This window comes from Meleagris gallopavo, chromosome 2, assembly GCF_905368555.1.
Source record: "Meleagris gallopavo chromosome 2, MGAL_WU_HG_1.1, whole genome shotgun sequence".
NCBI classification, from domain to species: Eukaryota; Metazoa; Chordata; class Aves; order Galliformes; family Phasianidae; genus Meleagris; species Meleagris gallopavo.
Window position 1 is genome coordinate 66,104,602 of NC_139405.1, and position 16,336 is coordinate 66,120,937.

Consider the following 16,336-nt stretch of genomic DNA (forward strand, 5'->3'; position numbering starts at 1 on the left):
AAAGACTGTCACTGTGTCTTCACACAATGATACTCTGTCCCAAATGGGATCACCTAGTACTAGCTATCAACAGACCATAATCACCTACCTGTGTCAGAGACATATCATTTTGGTTGCCACCATCTTCCACAGCATGCAGCTCCTGAAATGATGAACAGAGAGGCACAGTGACTATGTCTATACAACAGCACAATTCTGCTTCAGCAAATTCCCAGCCTGACAGCTTGACTTCCATTTTTACTTAGCAACTACTTCCCACCCAAAGAAACCTCCTTCTCCAGTTCTGAAAAGAGAAAAATCAATGCTCTGAGCATACTTGCTCTTTTTGGTAAAGTAGACGGTGCAGCTGCTGAAGGATATTTTCATAAAACATGGAGTAGGTCTCAAAGTTGCTGCGTTCTCTGGCCATGATGTCACAGCCCAGCACAGTAAGACACTGTTGTAAATGTTTTTTTTTAAAAGTAACCTAGGAAAACAATACAGGAGAACTTACAGGTTGTCTGAATCATGAGTTACATACAGCATATGTCAAAATGAAATACAGTCACTTATTGTAAATTGAATACTTCTGTGATATCAAAATGAAGCAAAAAATATAATTATTCAATGTAGATGTTTTTTACTGTATCTACAGCTTCACTAATTTATTTGGAAAACAAATGGGTCAGGTTTTTGACTACAACTGTATAATGTATTTAATTTTCATCTGAAGCTAGAAGAGAATTTTCAGTAAAAAAATGAATTTTCCAGCTCAAGTGCCACCATCCCTTCTCTCAAAAAACCCCATGCATTGTGATTTTTAACCAGAAATGGTCATACTGTCATAAATATTTTCTTTAAATTTCACTGAAAAAAACCCTAAAACTGCCTCCCAACATCTCGCTGGGACCTGTGATTTAGCACTGACCAGGGAAGAAGAGTTTCGGCTGCTGAATCCTTGCATAAAGCTCTGCAGTCCTGCACTGCAGCTGTATATCAACCTCCAGCCCTAACTCATCCTCACATTATTACAGTCCTGAGATCTGAAATTAAGCTGTCACAAGGCAGCAGGGCAGTACATGAGCTCGCTGCCAACACTGCTATTACAAAACAACATAAGCAGAATAATCAAAAGCTTAATAAATGTGTTTCTCTTTTAGGTCACCGATTGACAAGAGCTTTAATAAACAAAGCTGTAAACATAATTTAATTGTTACTCAGTAAATGAAGAGTATGTACCTCTGTATCTGATCCTTCATAGTTTTCCATCAGCCTTTGAACAAATGTTTCAACTATCTGTGGTCGTACAACAGAGAAATTTTCTTGCATTACTTTGTGTTTCCAAAGCTCTGCAGGAATAAAGGGAGGAAAAAAAAAGACAAAAAAAAGTGGATATCACTGTCACAAAATATTGATCCTTCAGTAATCCCTGGGATTTGACACTGGGTACACCGTACAGCTTAGATTTTCTCAGCTATGCTAAAATGTTTACAATAAAAAGTAAATGTCATTGCAAACAGATTGCAGAGGCTGTGCTGAGCTGCACTATCAAATTTGTTCAGGTATCAAAGCCAAAATGCTAGTTCATTATGGACCAGCTCTGTCAACAATGACCTGGCCCATTGGTCCAAGGCTCTGCCTAGGAGTTTCCTGTAAATATTGAGAAAAGAATGTGGCTTTTGTGTGAGACTGAACATTTCTGAACAGTAATTATCGCTGCCTGCAACCTCAACCAGTAGCAGGGCATATTTTTTGTCCCTTTTATTTCCATTTTTTCTTTGTTTTACTATATTTGCCTGTGGATACCCGTGATATAAGTACAAAGCAAACTTGTAATGCGCTAAAAGTCTGGCATTTAAGTTGCACTGCTACGCCTAAAATATCAACACCATTAAAGAGAGAGGGAGAAGTAATGTCTTATCTGTTTCAAACTGCCTGCAAACTCAAGAATAGTTAGTGTTCAGTGCTTTTTTGCAACACTGTCTTTGTAATGATTATGATTGAACATTCATTTTATAATGAGGAAGTGAAATCTTCTGTTTAAGGAATCTAAATCTGACACCATTTTCCATCAATTACACCATTCCCATGGTTCAACTGGTCACTGGCCTCTGCATGGGGATGCAGGGAGCTGAGACCAAAGCCTCTCTCCTATCCACACACAAGAAAACTTTGCTTCAGTATGCACTAGGGCTGCTTTTCCACTCTGAGTCTGTGGTTCCCATGTTTCCCAGCAAGGGTATTTTAACTCTTCTTACCAGTAGGGAGGCTGCTCTCTTGTCTGGCTCTTTCAGATATCACTAGAGTCATCTCCTGCTTAATCTTCTTCTGCACATCATGGATCATGTGGATTTCCAGGCTTTCCAGAAGTTTTTGAAGCTGGAATCAGGTTTCATAGAATACAGAATCATTAAGGTTGGAAAAGACCACTAAGATCATCCAACCACCAACCCATCCCCACTATGCCTACGACTATGACCCTCAGAACCACGTCTACATGTCTTAAACACCACCAGGGATGGTGACTCCACTACCTCCCTGAGCAGTCTGTCACAGCGCCTCACCACTTTCTGAGAAGAGATTTTTCTTAATATCCAACCTGAAATACTTTAATACTTAGCTCACACCAGATCTCTTTATAACTCCTCTTGCAAACTATCAAAAGCTACCAAATTATGCCAAAACAAATCTACTCTTTCCATTCTTTCCCAAAATACAGTAGTTTCTGGTACAGTACAAATGTTAATAAAATTTTGGGGTGACTATGTGCCTAGCTCTGTGCTACACATGCTTTGGACTGAGGCAGGTTCTCCTGTTCCTGCGGACTGTCCTGGACTCACACCTCCCTCCACAAAGACAAGGTGCTGCTACGGACAGTAGCAGACACAGACATCCACATCTTCCAGACATCCCATAATATCCTCCATGGAACCCATGGACTGTAGTGCACCCACTATTAATTCTCCCCTTACCTGATACATTTTCATTTCAGTTTCTGATACTCCTCTTGGGGGAAGTACATGCTGAGTGCTTGTGATAGGCTCTCTGATGTCCTCCTCAATGCCCATTTGCCTGGCCATGGCTTTCATGGCTGGGTACAGAATTTCCCTGCTAGAATCACCAAGACATGGGTATTTCTCACACGTTTTTTCTCAAAATGACTGTGTTTACATGCACAATCTTTGGACCTTAGCTTTGCTTTTCCTTCCCTAACCCCTTTTTCTAACCCATGCAAAATATGCAATAGTCCCGCTCAACATCCAAGAAGGGCAAGATAATCTCTTCTTTGTGGAACCTGACTTATTACATAGTTCAGTAATCTCTCCAGGCTTATAATAATGCTAAAAGAAAAGTGAGGGGAAGAAAAAGAGAGTCAAACAAATAAAACAGGGAGATCTGGTCACCAGTAAGCACGTGGCTATCACTGTCAGGGAAGCAGACCAAAAAACTCCCCCCACCTCCTCTGCCTGCAGTCCTTCATTCCCAGTCATGGGTTTGCAAAGTGCTTCTGAGTGCTGAGTGCCAGTGCTGATGCGCCCTTTGCTCTGAGAAGTACAGGAGCCATTAGCAAGGCATATATACCGCGTTAGATTTTATTACTTTAATCACACTGCCTTTTAAACCCTTGATGGCAGGACACACAAAGGTTAGCACATCACTGGGGGAGAGGGAAGTAGGAAGTTATCATCTGTGCAAGGAGAGGAAAACACAGTGGGATTTTGGGGTACAGCATGTGCTTTAAAATAGCCCCATTCTCACAGCAGGGAGATCACCTGCTAGGAAGGAGTTGCTACAGCAGCACAGAAACTCCTCCATGCATTTCTTTCTCCATGCTCCCCTGCATGACAGCTGTTTTTCAGCATCTGCACAGATTTCACCCCTATTGCATCATCTTATACTTTCACTTTCTTTTGTGTGGTTTCTGGGGACAAAGCTTTTTAAAAAGCAGTGTTCCATTTTCTACTCCCAGAAGGGCCTCTCATGGCCCATCATCCAGATTTTTGTTCTTGACTTCTCTGATTTGAGCCAAGTAAAGGGGGTTGGAAGAATTCTGCTAGAATTCATCTAACAGGCTTCCCAATTTTCCATTTATTAAAGCACTGAATTTAACACTGTTTATGAGGCCTGAAATTCAAAGGTAGGTCACCCAACAGGGAAGAAGGCACTTGGAAAACATCAGAAGAAAACAATCTGAATAGACATAGAAAGAGGGAGAAAAAATAATCATATCAAAACAGGAAAGAAAGGTAGCTCCTAAGCCTTTAGAGAAAAGCAAAAGCACTAGATTAACCAGGAGCAAAAATAAAGATAAAAATTTCAAAAAACACTAGTGAAAGAGAGTGACAGGAGGAAAATGGGTGAAGAAGTCAGAGGTTTCTCTCATTTGTCATCTGTTCAGTCACTTTGGAATACTCCTGCATCCATGGTAACTTACCCATATCGCTCACAAAACTCTTTGTAGAGAGGAACGGTATTGATATCCTCAGTCCTCAGCTTGAGCCGGCCCCATTCTGCCTTTAATATTTCCAGTTGTTTCCACAGCACCAGAAAAGACCTTAGCAAGTTACATGATGTAACTGGATCATGATGCCTCATTAGAAGTTTGCACGTCCTTTTGCTGCTCTGCAACCAGTTAGCGCTTGGGTGAGTCATCTCTTCTGAGTTCTGCTGAAAGTTACAGGGAAATCTTTTGCCTCAGAAAGCTATGGGATGCTTTTCATGTGCCCTTCTTTGCTTAATAGCATCTCATGCAATGTAAAGTGGAATGAGATATGTGACAAACTCTTCCATATACAAAACTTTCAGCTAGTCTGCACATCAGTGTCTTTCAGAGCACAGCAGAGGAAAAAACAGGGATAGTTTTGATTGCAATGAGTACTCCTATACTCATGGAATGGGAATAAAGTTGCACAGAAATTAAATCCTTTGTTTACCGCTGTTTTCTTCAAGTGAATATCTTCAACAGCAACACTGTGTCATCTCTAACTAAAAGTATGACTACAGAAATCAAATTCTTAGCTCAGATCTTCAGGAAGTGAACCTTTAAATAACTAAATTTGTCCTCTTCACATGTTTTATCACAAAACTGATCAACATATCTGCTTTCCATCACAAAGTAGTTTGAATCTCTCCCCACTCGCTGAAAAAAAACCTTTGTTCTGGTTCTGGCAAGTGCCCCCGGCTGCCATCCCTCATGTACATGTCCACAGTACCTTGACTAGCTCTTCTTTTTTAGACAGTGGCCAGGCTGCTCCTGTCTGCTTGGCAGAGAGTAGCTCTTTCTAAAGAAAGAGTTGGATCTTCCGTGGGCTGTGGGGAGAAGGCATGGCTTTCTCCAGAATTCTGATGATAGCATCAAGCCCTCAAGGGGAGTCTCTCACCAGGACTTCTCTCATGAACACTCAGGGTTTGTAGGACAGAACGCTGTTCTTTTGCCTCTTACCAGATGGCCAGGACTAGGTAAAGTTATTACAGCATACCTCAGTTCTGAGTCTCTTAAGTTCACAGAGGTTTGCTTGTGAAACCTAGAGGGAGGCCTAGACAGAAGGTGCATAATGTCATACAAACTGAATTGCCAGAGTTACCTGCATGCTGTTAGCTAACGAGGCTTGACAATCAGCATGATTGTCCACAGCGGAGTCATCGTGGTTCTGCAGGACATCCTCCATTAGAAACTGCATGGCAGCTAGCTCCCCATGAGCAACTCTTCGGTCTGCATCATTCAGGTTGCACAGACATAACTGGAGAGGAAGAGAGAGGCTGTAAAGCTTTATTGCTCAGAGCACAACTGTAGCAAATCTGAGCTACTGTGATCATGTGTCGTTTTTCTGTGAGTGTTATAAGCCCAAATGAAGTTAAAGCTTTTAGCACCGTAGTCCTAAAACACATATACATAAAAATTATTTGATTCTTTAGTTCTAGCATAGCAGGAACATGACAATTAGAGGTTCACTGTCAACATAAAACACTCTGCTCTTCTTGAAGTAAGATCAAATAAAGTAAATGGTAGAACGGGCTTTTGAATAGAAAAGGGAGATGTTTTTGGTTCACTCTTATTCTTAAGAAATGAAGATGGGAAATGAGATAGTATTTGTTTGTTTTCCTCTTGCATTGTAGATTCATTTTGGCTTTGTGTCTTTGGACATAAGCACAAGGATGCTGTACCTGCATGTTGTAATTTAAATTAATTGTGTTGTTAATAGAGACTGGAAACAATCCTTCATCCATTAGGAATGTCCTCCAAGGAAAATGCATGAGTGTCTAAAAGAGAAGAGAAGACTGTTCATAAAAAAGAACAACATGTAACTACTTATGAGAGTCCCATATAATATGATCAGGAAAGGGCAACCCAGAGGCCAAGCTGCTTGGCAGGTGACACACTGCTTTTATTTTTGACAGTAGACTGCATATTAGAAAAGAAAGAGGTATTTAATATTTCTCCTTGGGAAGGAAGCAGTAAGAATCATTCTAGAATGTTCTACGTCTGTCTTCACAGAATAGCTCTAGTTCCCTACATAGTGTCTGTCAATCACTGTTGCTCATATCGCAGAGGCATCAGGACAAGGCTTCCCAAGGAACCTACATCTAATTAATCAGTGATGTTGAGATTTTGTGTGCAAGTACAAATGTTGTTTCTCCATCATGCTTTGTTATGTGTCACTGTAACCTAAATCAAGACGAGAGTGGCAGAGGATTGTATTCCTGTAACTCACTGTTCAGGAGAGACATTTTTAAAGGTAAAACAGTATTATCAAATAACGGAAAATTAGCAGGATGGGATGAAGATGAGGAAACATGAAGTTAGCATGATGATCCAAAACTGCCTGTTACCTTGGAACATGCTAATATCACCAGCAAGACTCACCTTTACTTCCCTTAGCATTATACCAGCTTTTTTGTCAGTGTTATTCAAGGTGCTCCTTTAGCTCCTAGATAGCTGATCTGGCATTGTGTAATTCTGCACAGTGCTATAGCTAAGAAAGCAGCAGACTTAACTACTTTACCTATAACCATGACAGACATATTCGGCAATGAAAATTGCTGTCAGGTGGCGAGAAAATTCAGAAAGATTATTAGCCAAAACAGAATGTTAGAAATATCAGCAGAGTATAGATAGGCAAAACATTCCAACATAGAGCATAGAGAATAATTGCATTTTGGTGACATCAGTTCGATTATATTCCAACTTAATTTTTTATTATTCACTTTTGTAGAGTGTTTTCTAGAACCCCAAATGACAAATCAAGTTAATAAACCTTGGTCATGGAAATGTTTTTAATTAGCTGCTAGGTTCTTTGGATCGGGGTTGGGAAGAGTGAGCACTCCAGCAAGAACTGCAGAGTATTTTGTTTTCCAGAAAGCTCAGCACAGAGGAAGAGTGTCTTTGCATGCATGCTTTACTCACTCTGCAGCTCTGAACATCCAGCAGCTGTGGGAGCCTCAGCTGTGCAGCAAACACACTTGGAATCACGGAGTTACTCAGTGGAGGCAGTGCATGGTATATCCTGTCTGTAATACTCTGGTAGGCTGAAACATTCCCAGAGGACAAAAATGTCTCCCTGTGAAAGAATCAAAATTTTTGTATTATGAAGAGCTGAGATTGTTTAAAAATTTCTCAAAATGTTCCTCAACAGAATTCCTTACCTTCTCCTCATTATAACCTGACGTAATAGTGAGTTAAGCAATCACTGCAGATGTTATAATTAAAACAAATAGATACAGCCCTTAGTGATATAGATGTATGTGTGAAAGCGCATCTGACTGGGGGCATTTACAGCAAAACATACGGTTAGAGTCAGGTAGCTAAAAAGATGCAAGAGCTCTATTACCTATTCCTGATACTGGGAAAATTTCCTCTACAAGTGGGACAGTCTCTAATACTTTTCAAAAGTGCCTACGAAGCTTTGGAATCTTAATTACAGGTTACCCAGGGTCCAGAGCTGAGTTTAGCAACAATGCTCCCTGCTGATTTCCCATGAGACCCAGTCTCACACAGCAAATGCTGGGCAACTCAGACACAGCACAGCCTGGCTAAGCAGCAGGAGCTGCCAATCCAGCAGAGTGCTGTTATACCACACGTATATATTGCTTCTGGGAGCGACTCATAATTTTTGTACTGCATTGTGCTGTGCAATTGCATGCATAAAGCTGTTTTTTACTACACTTTATGCATCATGTAAATATGTCCTTCAACCAAGCTTAGCCATAACTTTACCATTTCATCACAGCCTCTCTGTCATACCCAATTTTCCTGTATTTCATTCACATGCCTTTAAAACAAAGAGCCCATGATAAATTTGTTCTTGAAATAGGAGAAGTAATCAGTTCCAACTCTTTCTGTAGCTGCACTCCTTTGAGTAGCAACTCTGAGAAAAAGATCTGTTCTTTTATTTTTTTCACACTCACAAGTGCTCTTAAAAATACCATGCAGTTCTTATCAGCTGGAGACTAACAAAGGAGTCACAAGGACAAATAACAGCTTCTGGAATTAAACTTAGCAAAGACGTTCATACGAGGTTAAGTGTGATGTATTGCCACACTGTATGCCCTGGTGTGAAGAAAATGGAAACTAATTGCACATACAATATGAACAACCTGCTGTAGAGAATCTGCTTCAGCAGCAGGTTGGACGAGATGATCCCCAGAGGTCCCTTCCAACCCCTATGGTCTTGTGTAATAAAGATGAAGAATAGGACAGACTGCATTTCTTTATATTTCCTTTTAAAGCACAGTTCCTCATGTGAGGAAAAGTTTTCCCTCACCAATTGTCCTTACAGTATTTTAATCAGGAAAAAATAGAAACAAAAGCACAAGAGTGTTTTATCTCTGTGTGAGTGTCCAGAAAATTCTTCAGTCTGTAAATACATACAGCTACTGGGCAATTCCACTTAGCACGAGTGGAATAGCACAAGTGAAGTCACATTGGGTGAGAGCAACAGTCCCTCCAGCCCAGAATCCTGTCTCCCAAAGTGAGTTCACGAGAAGGATGCAAAAATCAAAACAAGCATATGCTGCATTTCCCACAGATATTCTTCAAAAAATTGTACCTCACACGTTTCCTCAGCCAGCGCTAATTTCTGAATGTCTAATAGCCATTGGTAGATTTCTCCACAAGCCTGTGCAGTCTCACTCTGAGTCCTATGAACTTTTACCATTGTGTCCTGTAGCAAGAAATCCCACAGTCTAATTACAAGCCATCTGCAAGAGCTGTCTTTGCTCAGAAACAGCTATCTGTTGTTCACCTTCTATGCACCTTCTATGCACGCTAAAGAAGACCAAGAAACAATCTTTGTTCCTCATATGCATTCGACTCATGGTTTTACAGAGCTCCACCTCAGCCGTCCCACTTATTCCATGCAGTTCTAAATCTTTGATCATCTCTGTGGCCTTCCTAAGTTCTCTGTCCTTTGTGTCCTCTGTTACAGGGCACCAGAACTACAAAGCCTCATCAACATTTATTTATTCAGCGATGTAGTGTTCTTATTTTCGCTCTCCATATATTTCATAAATGGAATTGATTTCTTTCTTTCTTTCTTTCTTTTATTTTTTTTTTTGTTGTTGCTATTGCGCTGAAATTCTGATAGAACTATCTATCACAGCTCTGAGATTTCATCACAGTGTGGTAATGATCAAGTCAGAGACTGTCATTTTACATTTTGGGAATGCATTTTTCCCCCCAGGTGCATCATTTTATGCTTAATGACACACTGAGTTCCATCTATTTTGTTTTTGCAGTCACTTAGTTTTGTAAGGTCCTTCTACAGTCAGCCCTTGCCCTAGGCAGCCTGGATATCTCTGTGTCATGTACACACAGTATCACCTCAGCTTCAGTCTTGATTCAATGTCATTCCTGCCTGCACAACATAGTGTTCATATTTTTTTAACCATAGAATCTTTTGAGTTGGAAGGGACTCTTTAAGGCCATCTAGTCCAACTCCCCTGCAATGAACAGGGACACCTACAGATAGATAAGGTTGCTCAGTGCCCTGTCTGACCTGACTGTGAATGTCTCCAGGGACAGCACATCCTCCACCTCCCTCAGCAACTTGTTTCAGTGCCTCATCATTCTTACTGTAAAAAAACTTAGTCCATATGTCCAAACTAAATCTCCTCTCTTTTAGTTTGAAACCATTTCTCCTTGTCACATAACCACAGACCCTGTTCAAGAGTCTGTCCTCTTCTTTCTTATAGCTCCTCTCTAGATATTGAAAGGCCACTATCATGTCTCCCCAGAGCCTTCTCTTCTCCAGGTTGAACAGCCTCAGCTCTCTCAGCCTGTCCTAGCAGGAGTAGTGTTCCATCCCTTGGATCATTTGTGTGGCCCTCCTCTGGATGTGCTCCAGCAGGTCTATGTCTCTCCTGTACTAGGAACTCCACATCTGAACACAGTACTCTAGGTATGGTCTCACCTGAGCAGAGGAGAGGGGCAGGATCACCTCCCTCAACCTGCTGGCCATGCTTTTTTTGATGCAGCTCAGGATACGGTTGGCTTTCTGGGCTATGAGAATACATGGCTGGTTCATGTTCAGCTTGCCATATACCAGTATCCCCAAAGCCCATCCACAACTACATCCACAAGTCTATGGGACCTGGTGAGATGCATTCCATAGTCCTGATGTAACTGGCTGATGTAATTGCCAAACCATTCTCAGTGATATTTGAAAACTTGTGGCAATCAGGTGAAGTCCCTGGTGACTGAAAAAAAGGCAACATCACATCAATTTTGAAGAAGGATAAAAAGGATGATCCCAGGAATTACTGTCCTGTCAGTTTCACCTCCGTGTCAGGAAAGATCATGGAGCAGATCCTCCTGGAAGCTATGCTAAGGCACATGGAAGGCAGGGAGGTAATAGTGGAGAACCAGCATGGCTTCACTAAAAGCAAATCCTGCTTGACTAACCTAGTGGGTTTTCTATGCAGGTGTAACTACATCAATGGACAAGGGAAGAGCCACTGATGTCATCTGTCTAGACTTCAGTAAGTCCTTTGACACGGTATTCCACAACATCTTTCTTTCCAAATTGGAAAGATATGGATTTGATGGGTGGACCATTCAATGGATGAAGAACAGGCTGCAGGATCAAGTCCAGAGAGTAGTGGACAATGGTCAGTGTCCGGATGGAGGTCAGTGATGAGTGGTGTCAGAAGTCAGTGCTGACATCAACAGTGAGGTCGAGTTCACCATCAGCAAGTTTGCTGATGACACCAAGCTGTGGGTGGTGGTTGACAAGCCTGAGGGATAGGATGCATTCAGAGAGACCTAGACAGGCTTGAGTAGTGGTGTGTTTGAAACAAGAGTTATTATTTGTCTTAATGTCTCCAGAAAGATTGTTCCTGAAAATGATTGCTGGGCTGTCCTGAATCATTTTACATCTAGCCCATCACAGTTCACAGCCACTTTTATTTTCTTCTTTAGAATGAAACTTTCATTTCTTTAAGGATACTTCTTTCTTGCTTTAATGATCTGTTTAATCTTGCTGCTTAGCAATGTTAGCATCCTCCTACTCTTTCAAAGTCTTTCTTTACATGTGGTACACATTTCTTGAGTACCTCCAGTACGTCTAAAGAGTCTCCATGCCATCTGTAAGGATTTAACTCCCCCAGTTTATACTTTATTTCTTCATCAAGTTGTTTGTTTTGTTTGCTTGTTTGTTTTTGTAGTTTCCCTTTTTGAAGCTGATCTCAGCTATGATGATATTTATTTGGCTTTCACTATTCTTTCGAGGATGCTTCTTGCAAACATGCTCTTAGGGAACAGTTCTTTAGCTGTATCAATTTGAACTAGGTCATGCATGTTATCCAGAACCAAGTCCAGGAGTTGTTTCCCTTCTGGTGGAATCCCTCACCTGGCTGTAGATGGCAACACCCCTATTTAGTAAACTATGAATAACAACATAAAGGTGCTGTAATGATCAGATAGTAGGACAGCTATACTTGGACATGGTGTGTTGAGATCCCTCGGTGAAGCATCTAAGGATTCTCACTAATTTTGGTGAATGTCAGGAAGTACATTTCTACCCATACTCGGAGTGGATAGTAGGGACAAAATTTATATTAACCTTTCTACATTTTTTTCTTCCCTGTAAACAACAACAAAAAAATCTCTCTTAAAAAAAAAAAAAAGCACACTGTAGTCCCTACCGTAGTCGATGTCTGATTGCTGCATCAAACTGTAGAAACATTACATCCCTGTGAGCAGCTAGCAGTTGGGCTACTTCACTGGGATCCTGGGGATTCTGGAGGCTGTCAATCATTCTCTGTATCTCTTGAAGTTCAGTCCCTGGAGTCCAAGAGCAGTAGATTTATCAGATAAGGTGGCAGGAAAGGCACATAAAAACATCACAGTCCTGTAAATGCTTTTTCCATCCAGATATTTTGCACCCCATGATTTCCTGCTTTTTTTCCTGCAGACAGAAGATGAATGGACTTACATCCTCCCTAGCGCTATAAAAACAGGCTTTAAAATAGAGATTATGGTGGGTGGAGAAATATGAAGGTGTACTAAAGCCATGGAGAAAAAGGCATAAAAATTAAAAGTTACAATTATCTCAAACAGTTCTTTTATTATCTTTGCCAATTAAAAAGTCAATTATTATAAAATGCCAACAAGGCCAGTAGTATATTTTATCCTATTGGTTATCATATCAAGACTAAATTTATCAACAGGAGAAGAATCAGATCCTAAGATGGCGTTTTACGTACTTCAAAGACCCAAATTAGTTGTTACTGGATAAGGAATGTCATGGCAGCTTCTCCAACTACTCTCAATAAAATGTTTTTGTAGTTCAATCCTGTAAGCTGATGAATATTTTTCATCTGAGGTGCTGAAGTTTTGGATTCTCTTTAAGCTAAACAAACTTCCCAAAGGAGTGGGCCTCCCTAAGTCAATATTCCCACTGGAGCACCCATTCTCACTTGCTGTACACACAAAATGTGAGCACGGTGCTGGACTACCTCCCAAAGCACATCTACCACAGAAATGATTTAACATCCAAGCAGCTGCTACAGAAACCCAATGTTCTTTCTGTCAGGATACAGAAGCTGCCATCAATTAAGTAAGTTAAATGTTCTGATCTGGGAGAGAGGGAGAATATTCCTGAACAACAGCAACAAAAAAGATATTTTGGCCAGGAGCAACATAGTTAAATTCTATCTACAAAAATCCAATAGTAGAGGCAGCATAGTTCTGAAGACTCCATCACTGAATGTATTTTCTGTTTTAAAAGCAAGGTATACATTAAATATGTCTGAAATTCAAGTACCTTGCATATAATATTCCTCCTACATTTGATTATGTATTTTCTCATTGCTCACTGTGCTCAGCCTTCTGTATTGTTTGAAAGCTCGTTAAGCATTCTAATTTACATGAGCTTTCTCAGCCATACACAAATGAAGTTACTAATACTCACTTAATGGTGCAATGAACACACACCACAGAACAGGCAGTGCTTTTTGTTAGAGAAAATAAGCCCACTTCAAAATCATTCACAAGCATGGTATTAAAATAAAAGCTATATAACAAGTGTTTATGATTCACTGAGTCCTTTCTTCCCTTCCTAAAAGAAATTTCAGGATGTATTCAGAGCCGATAATAAAAATCTTGCTCACAAAAAAAGTAACTTTTTTTTAAAAAAGTGGAGGCAGTAAAAGACAAAGCAGAGCACTTACATATGTTTGTCAATTCTTGAATAATTTTGTATCTTTACCAAATCACCATGATTAATTTTTCATGTTCAAAAAGATGCTAGGACAGAAGAGAAGCTGTGTAGGTATAGGTTTTACCCCTGAGTTGTGTCTGAGCAATGGCAAATCTGCAGGTATATAAATGTAAGCATTCCTAGTGATATGGCAGCAGCCCAGCCCTGCATCACACACACACACAGAGCAAGAACTGTACATAATGTGTCATGCTGTGAAACTCCCGCTCACTGCACTGCAGGAATAATCCAGGGGCTGAAAACAACAAATGCCAAGAGCACTTCAACTCCTGGGACAGCATTCTCTCCTGTAACTTCAGTTGCCTATTTATCAGACGTCAAGTTTAGCTGCACTCCTGCAACATTAAGCAGAGGAATACAGGCAGCTCCAAAAAGGGCTTTATCCCATTCACTGTAAACACATCTTAGCGTGGGATGATTAACTGCTCTAACATGTGCCCAGAGAGGGTGCCCTGTGGTAGCAGAGGCACCCAGCAAGTAGTCAGACATCACAGCTACAAACCCAGCCAGTAACATGAAGCTAGGCACATCCAACTCCTGCACTACCCTTACATGTGAACTGTTATTAGGTGATGTGGTCCTGTTTCTGCACAAAATGATGTTTGTGCAGGATGACATGCTCTGCATCTGTTTTAGCCTTTGGAAAGAGAATCAAGTGACAGATTTACTAATGGAACCAAAGCCAGCTTTTTTTTTAATCTACTGGTTAAGACAAAATCCCCACAAGCTGACCAGATGGCTTAACAGAAAATTGCAAGAGGAGGAAGAATAATTTTGGACTATATTTTCTGTTTCCTTCTGGAGCAGAAGTCACAAACCTGGTAGGTATGCTGCTTTTCTGTAAGATTGCAACAGATCTGTGCACAGACTTTAAAAATGACACTCCTTCATTAGGAAAATGGAGCAGGAAGGGGAAAAAACAGAATGGAATTTTGTCTTAAGCCTTCTGTTAACATCAATCTCACACTTCCTTTGTCCCTTTCTCATCCGCAGCATTTCACCCTTATTCTGCAGATTTGGAGAAATCTACCTTGAAGGAGCAGTACCTGTTACTTACCAATCCTTCCAGTCCCTCCCCAGTCTGGAGTCAAAGGCTCTGGGTTTAAGGCACAAAAAGAGCTTGGTGAATTTCCTAACTGAGCAAAAGCCAGGAGGTAGGCAACGACATCATGAAATGCACCAACAATTTGTAGGCTTAGGCGGAGAGCTTTGAGAGCAGCCTGCAACCAAGACACACACGCAAGGAAAAAACCATTCAGATGATTGGCCTTCAAAAAATACATCAAAGTAGGAAATATTTTTGAGCAAGTGTGATTTTGCTGTCAGCTGTATCACTTGGACTGCGGCGCTAGTGATGGATACACCCAGATCCAGATAACAGGATCTTTGCTGAAGAATTAATTTTTACATCCCATCTACTTTCCCACTGAGGAAGGAATGGGAGCACTAATGGATGCTGCTACTCAGACACATTTGTCCCCTGGCCACAACAGCTGTCACAAAGTGAGACCTCTCAGGATGGCCCCCAAGGCAGAGGTTTGTGACTGCAGCCCTAACTCAAGCCGGAAGATCTATCTGCATGGCCTCTCAGTCCCAAAGATCAGCGTCAAGTGCAGGGTTTAATTTAGGCTCAGGGTAGTGCTCACATCTGTCATGTACCATCTGGTGTCAAAGCCTCTGGTTTAGAAACTGCTACCCCGGTGCCTCACAATAGTCTTTTTCACTGCTTATTTCTCTCCAAACAGCTTCCTTTTGCTGGAGGCAGAAAAGATAGCATGAGGAAAATGCATACAGTTTCCTTCCCCTCACTGGAGTCTCCCCTGCAGCATGGCCATGGTAAGCCCAGGGACCTCCTTCTCCCTGTCCTGTTTCCTCAGATTGAGAAGGAGGTAGAGAAAAGTAAAAGCACATAAAGGTCATGATCTGTCACTTCTATATATGAGGGGACAAGTATTAGAATAGCTCAGCTGGAAGGCACCCACAAAGACCATTCAGTCCAACTGCCTGACTACTCCAGGGCTAACCAAAAGTTACAACTCCAAATGTCTCTTGATCACAGACAGGCACAGGGCATCACCCATCTCTCTAAGCAGTCTGTTCCAATGTTTGATCACTTTCATGGTAAAGAAATGTTTCCTAATGCTTAGTCCTCTTCTGGCATGCCTTTGTATCCTTCCCATCCTGCCACTGGTACCAGGAAGCAGAGCTCAGCACCTCCCTCTGCTTCCTCTCCTCAGAGAGCTGCAGATAGGAGTGAGGTTTCCTCTAAACCAAAAGGACAAAAGGTCTCTCCTTCCTGGCAGGCACTCCTCATTAGCTCTCTTCATCACTGGCACATCCTAGCTGCACCCAGATCAAAAACACTGACTTATATTTCTCCACCTCCAATGCATGTGTAATACTGTAATGCATGTGTAAAGATGTGAATGATCAACCACCTAGAACAAAATCTCTTTTAGCATTAGCAAATACTGACCTTCTCTGAAAGCATCTTGAACATAATCAGCACTTCAGTAGGGTGAGGGATGAACCACAAATTAAGGAAGGTGCATCCATCTGGGGACAGCAAATAGTGTGGCCGAGGATGGAAGAATCTGAGTGATTGCAAGAAGGAAGCATTTTGAAACTCCATTTCTGCT

At 41.2% G+C, this 16,336-nt stretch overlaps 1 protein-coding gene across 15 annotated transcripts in view; it reads right to left on the reverse strand.

Annotated features, from left to right (window-relative positions):
- The window catches only part of LOC104909846 (uncharacterized), an 86,331-nt gene that overhangs the window by 16,740 nt on the left and 53,255 nt on the right, over positions 1–16,336 (reverse strand). For 12 of the 15 annotated variants that reach the window (XM_085217493.1, XM_085217495.1, XM_085217489.1 and 9 more), the window contains 12 exons: positions 16,174–16,291; positions 14,755–14,917; positions 12,121–12,259; positions 7,385–7,538; positions 6,145–6,240; positions 5,565–5,720; positions 4,415–4,647; positions 2,952–3,090; positions 2,238–2,358; positions 1,219–1,328; positions 317–466; positions 89–142 (listed from right to left, as the gene is read on the reverse strand). In XM_085217493.1, coding sequence (XP_085073619.1) covers positions 89–142; positions 317–466; positions 1,219–1,328; positions 2,238–2,358; positions 2,952–3,090; positions 4,415–4,647; positions 5,565–5,720; positions 6,145–6,240; positions 7,385–7,538; positions 12,121–12,259; positions 14,755–14,917; positions 16,174–16,291 — 1,633 coding nt within the window. The remainder of the gene's footprint in view (positions 1–88; positions 143–316; positions 467–1,218; positions 1,329–2,237; positions 2,359–2,951; positions 3,091–4,414; positions 4,648–5,564; positions 5,721–6,144; positions 6,241–7,384; positions 7,539–12,120; positions 12,260–14,754; positions 14,918–16,173; positions 16,292–16,336) is intronic. The other 3 variants (XM_085217491.1, XM_085217498.1, XM_085217502.1) reach the window with 3 other exon arrangements.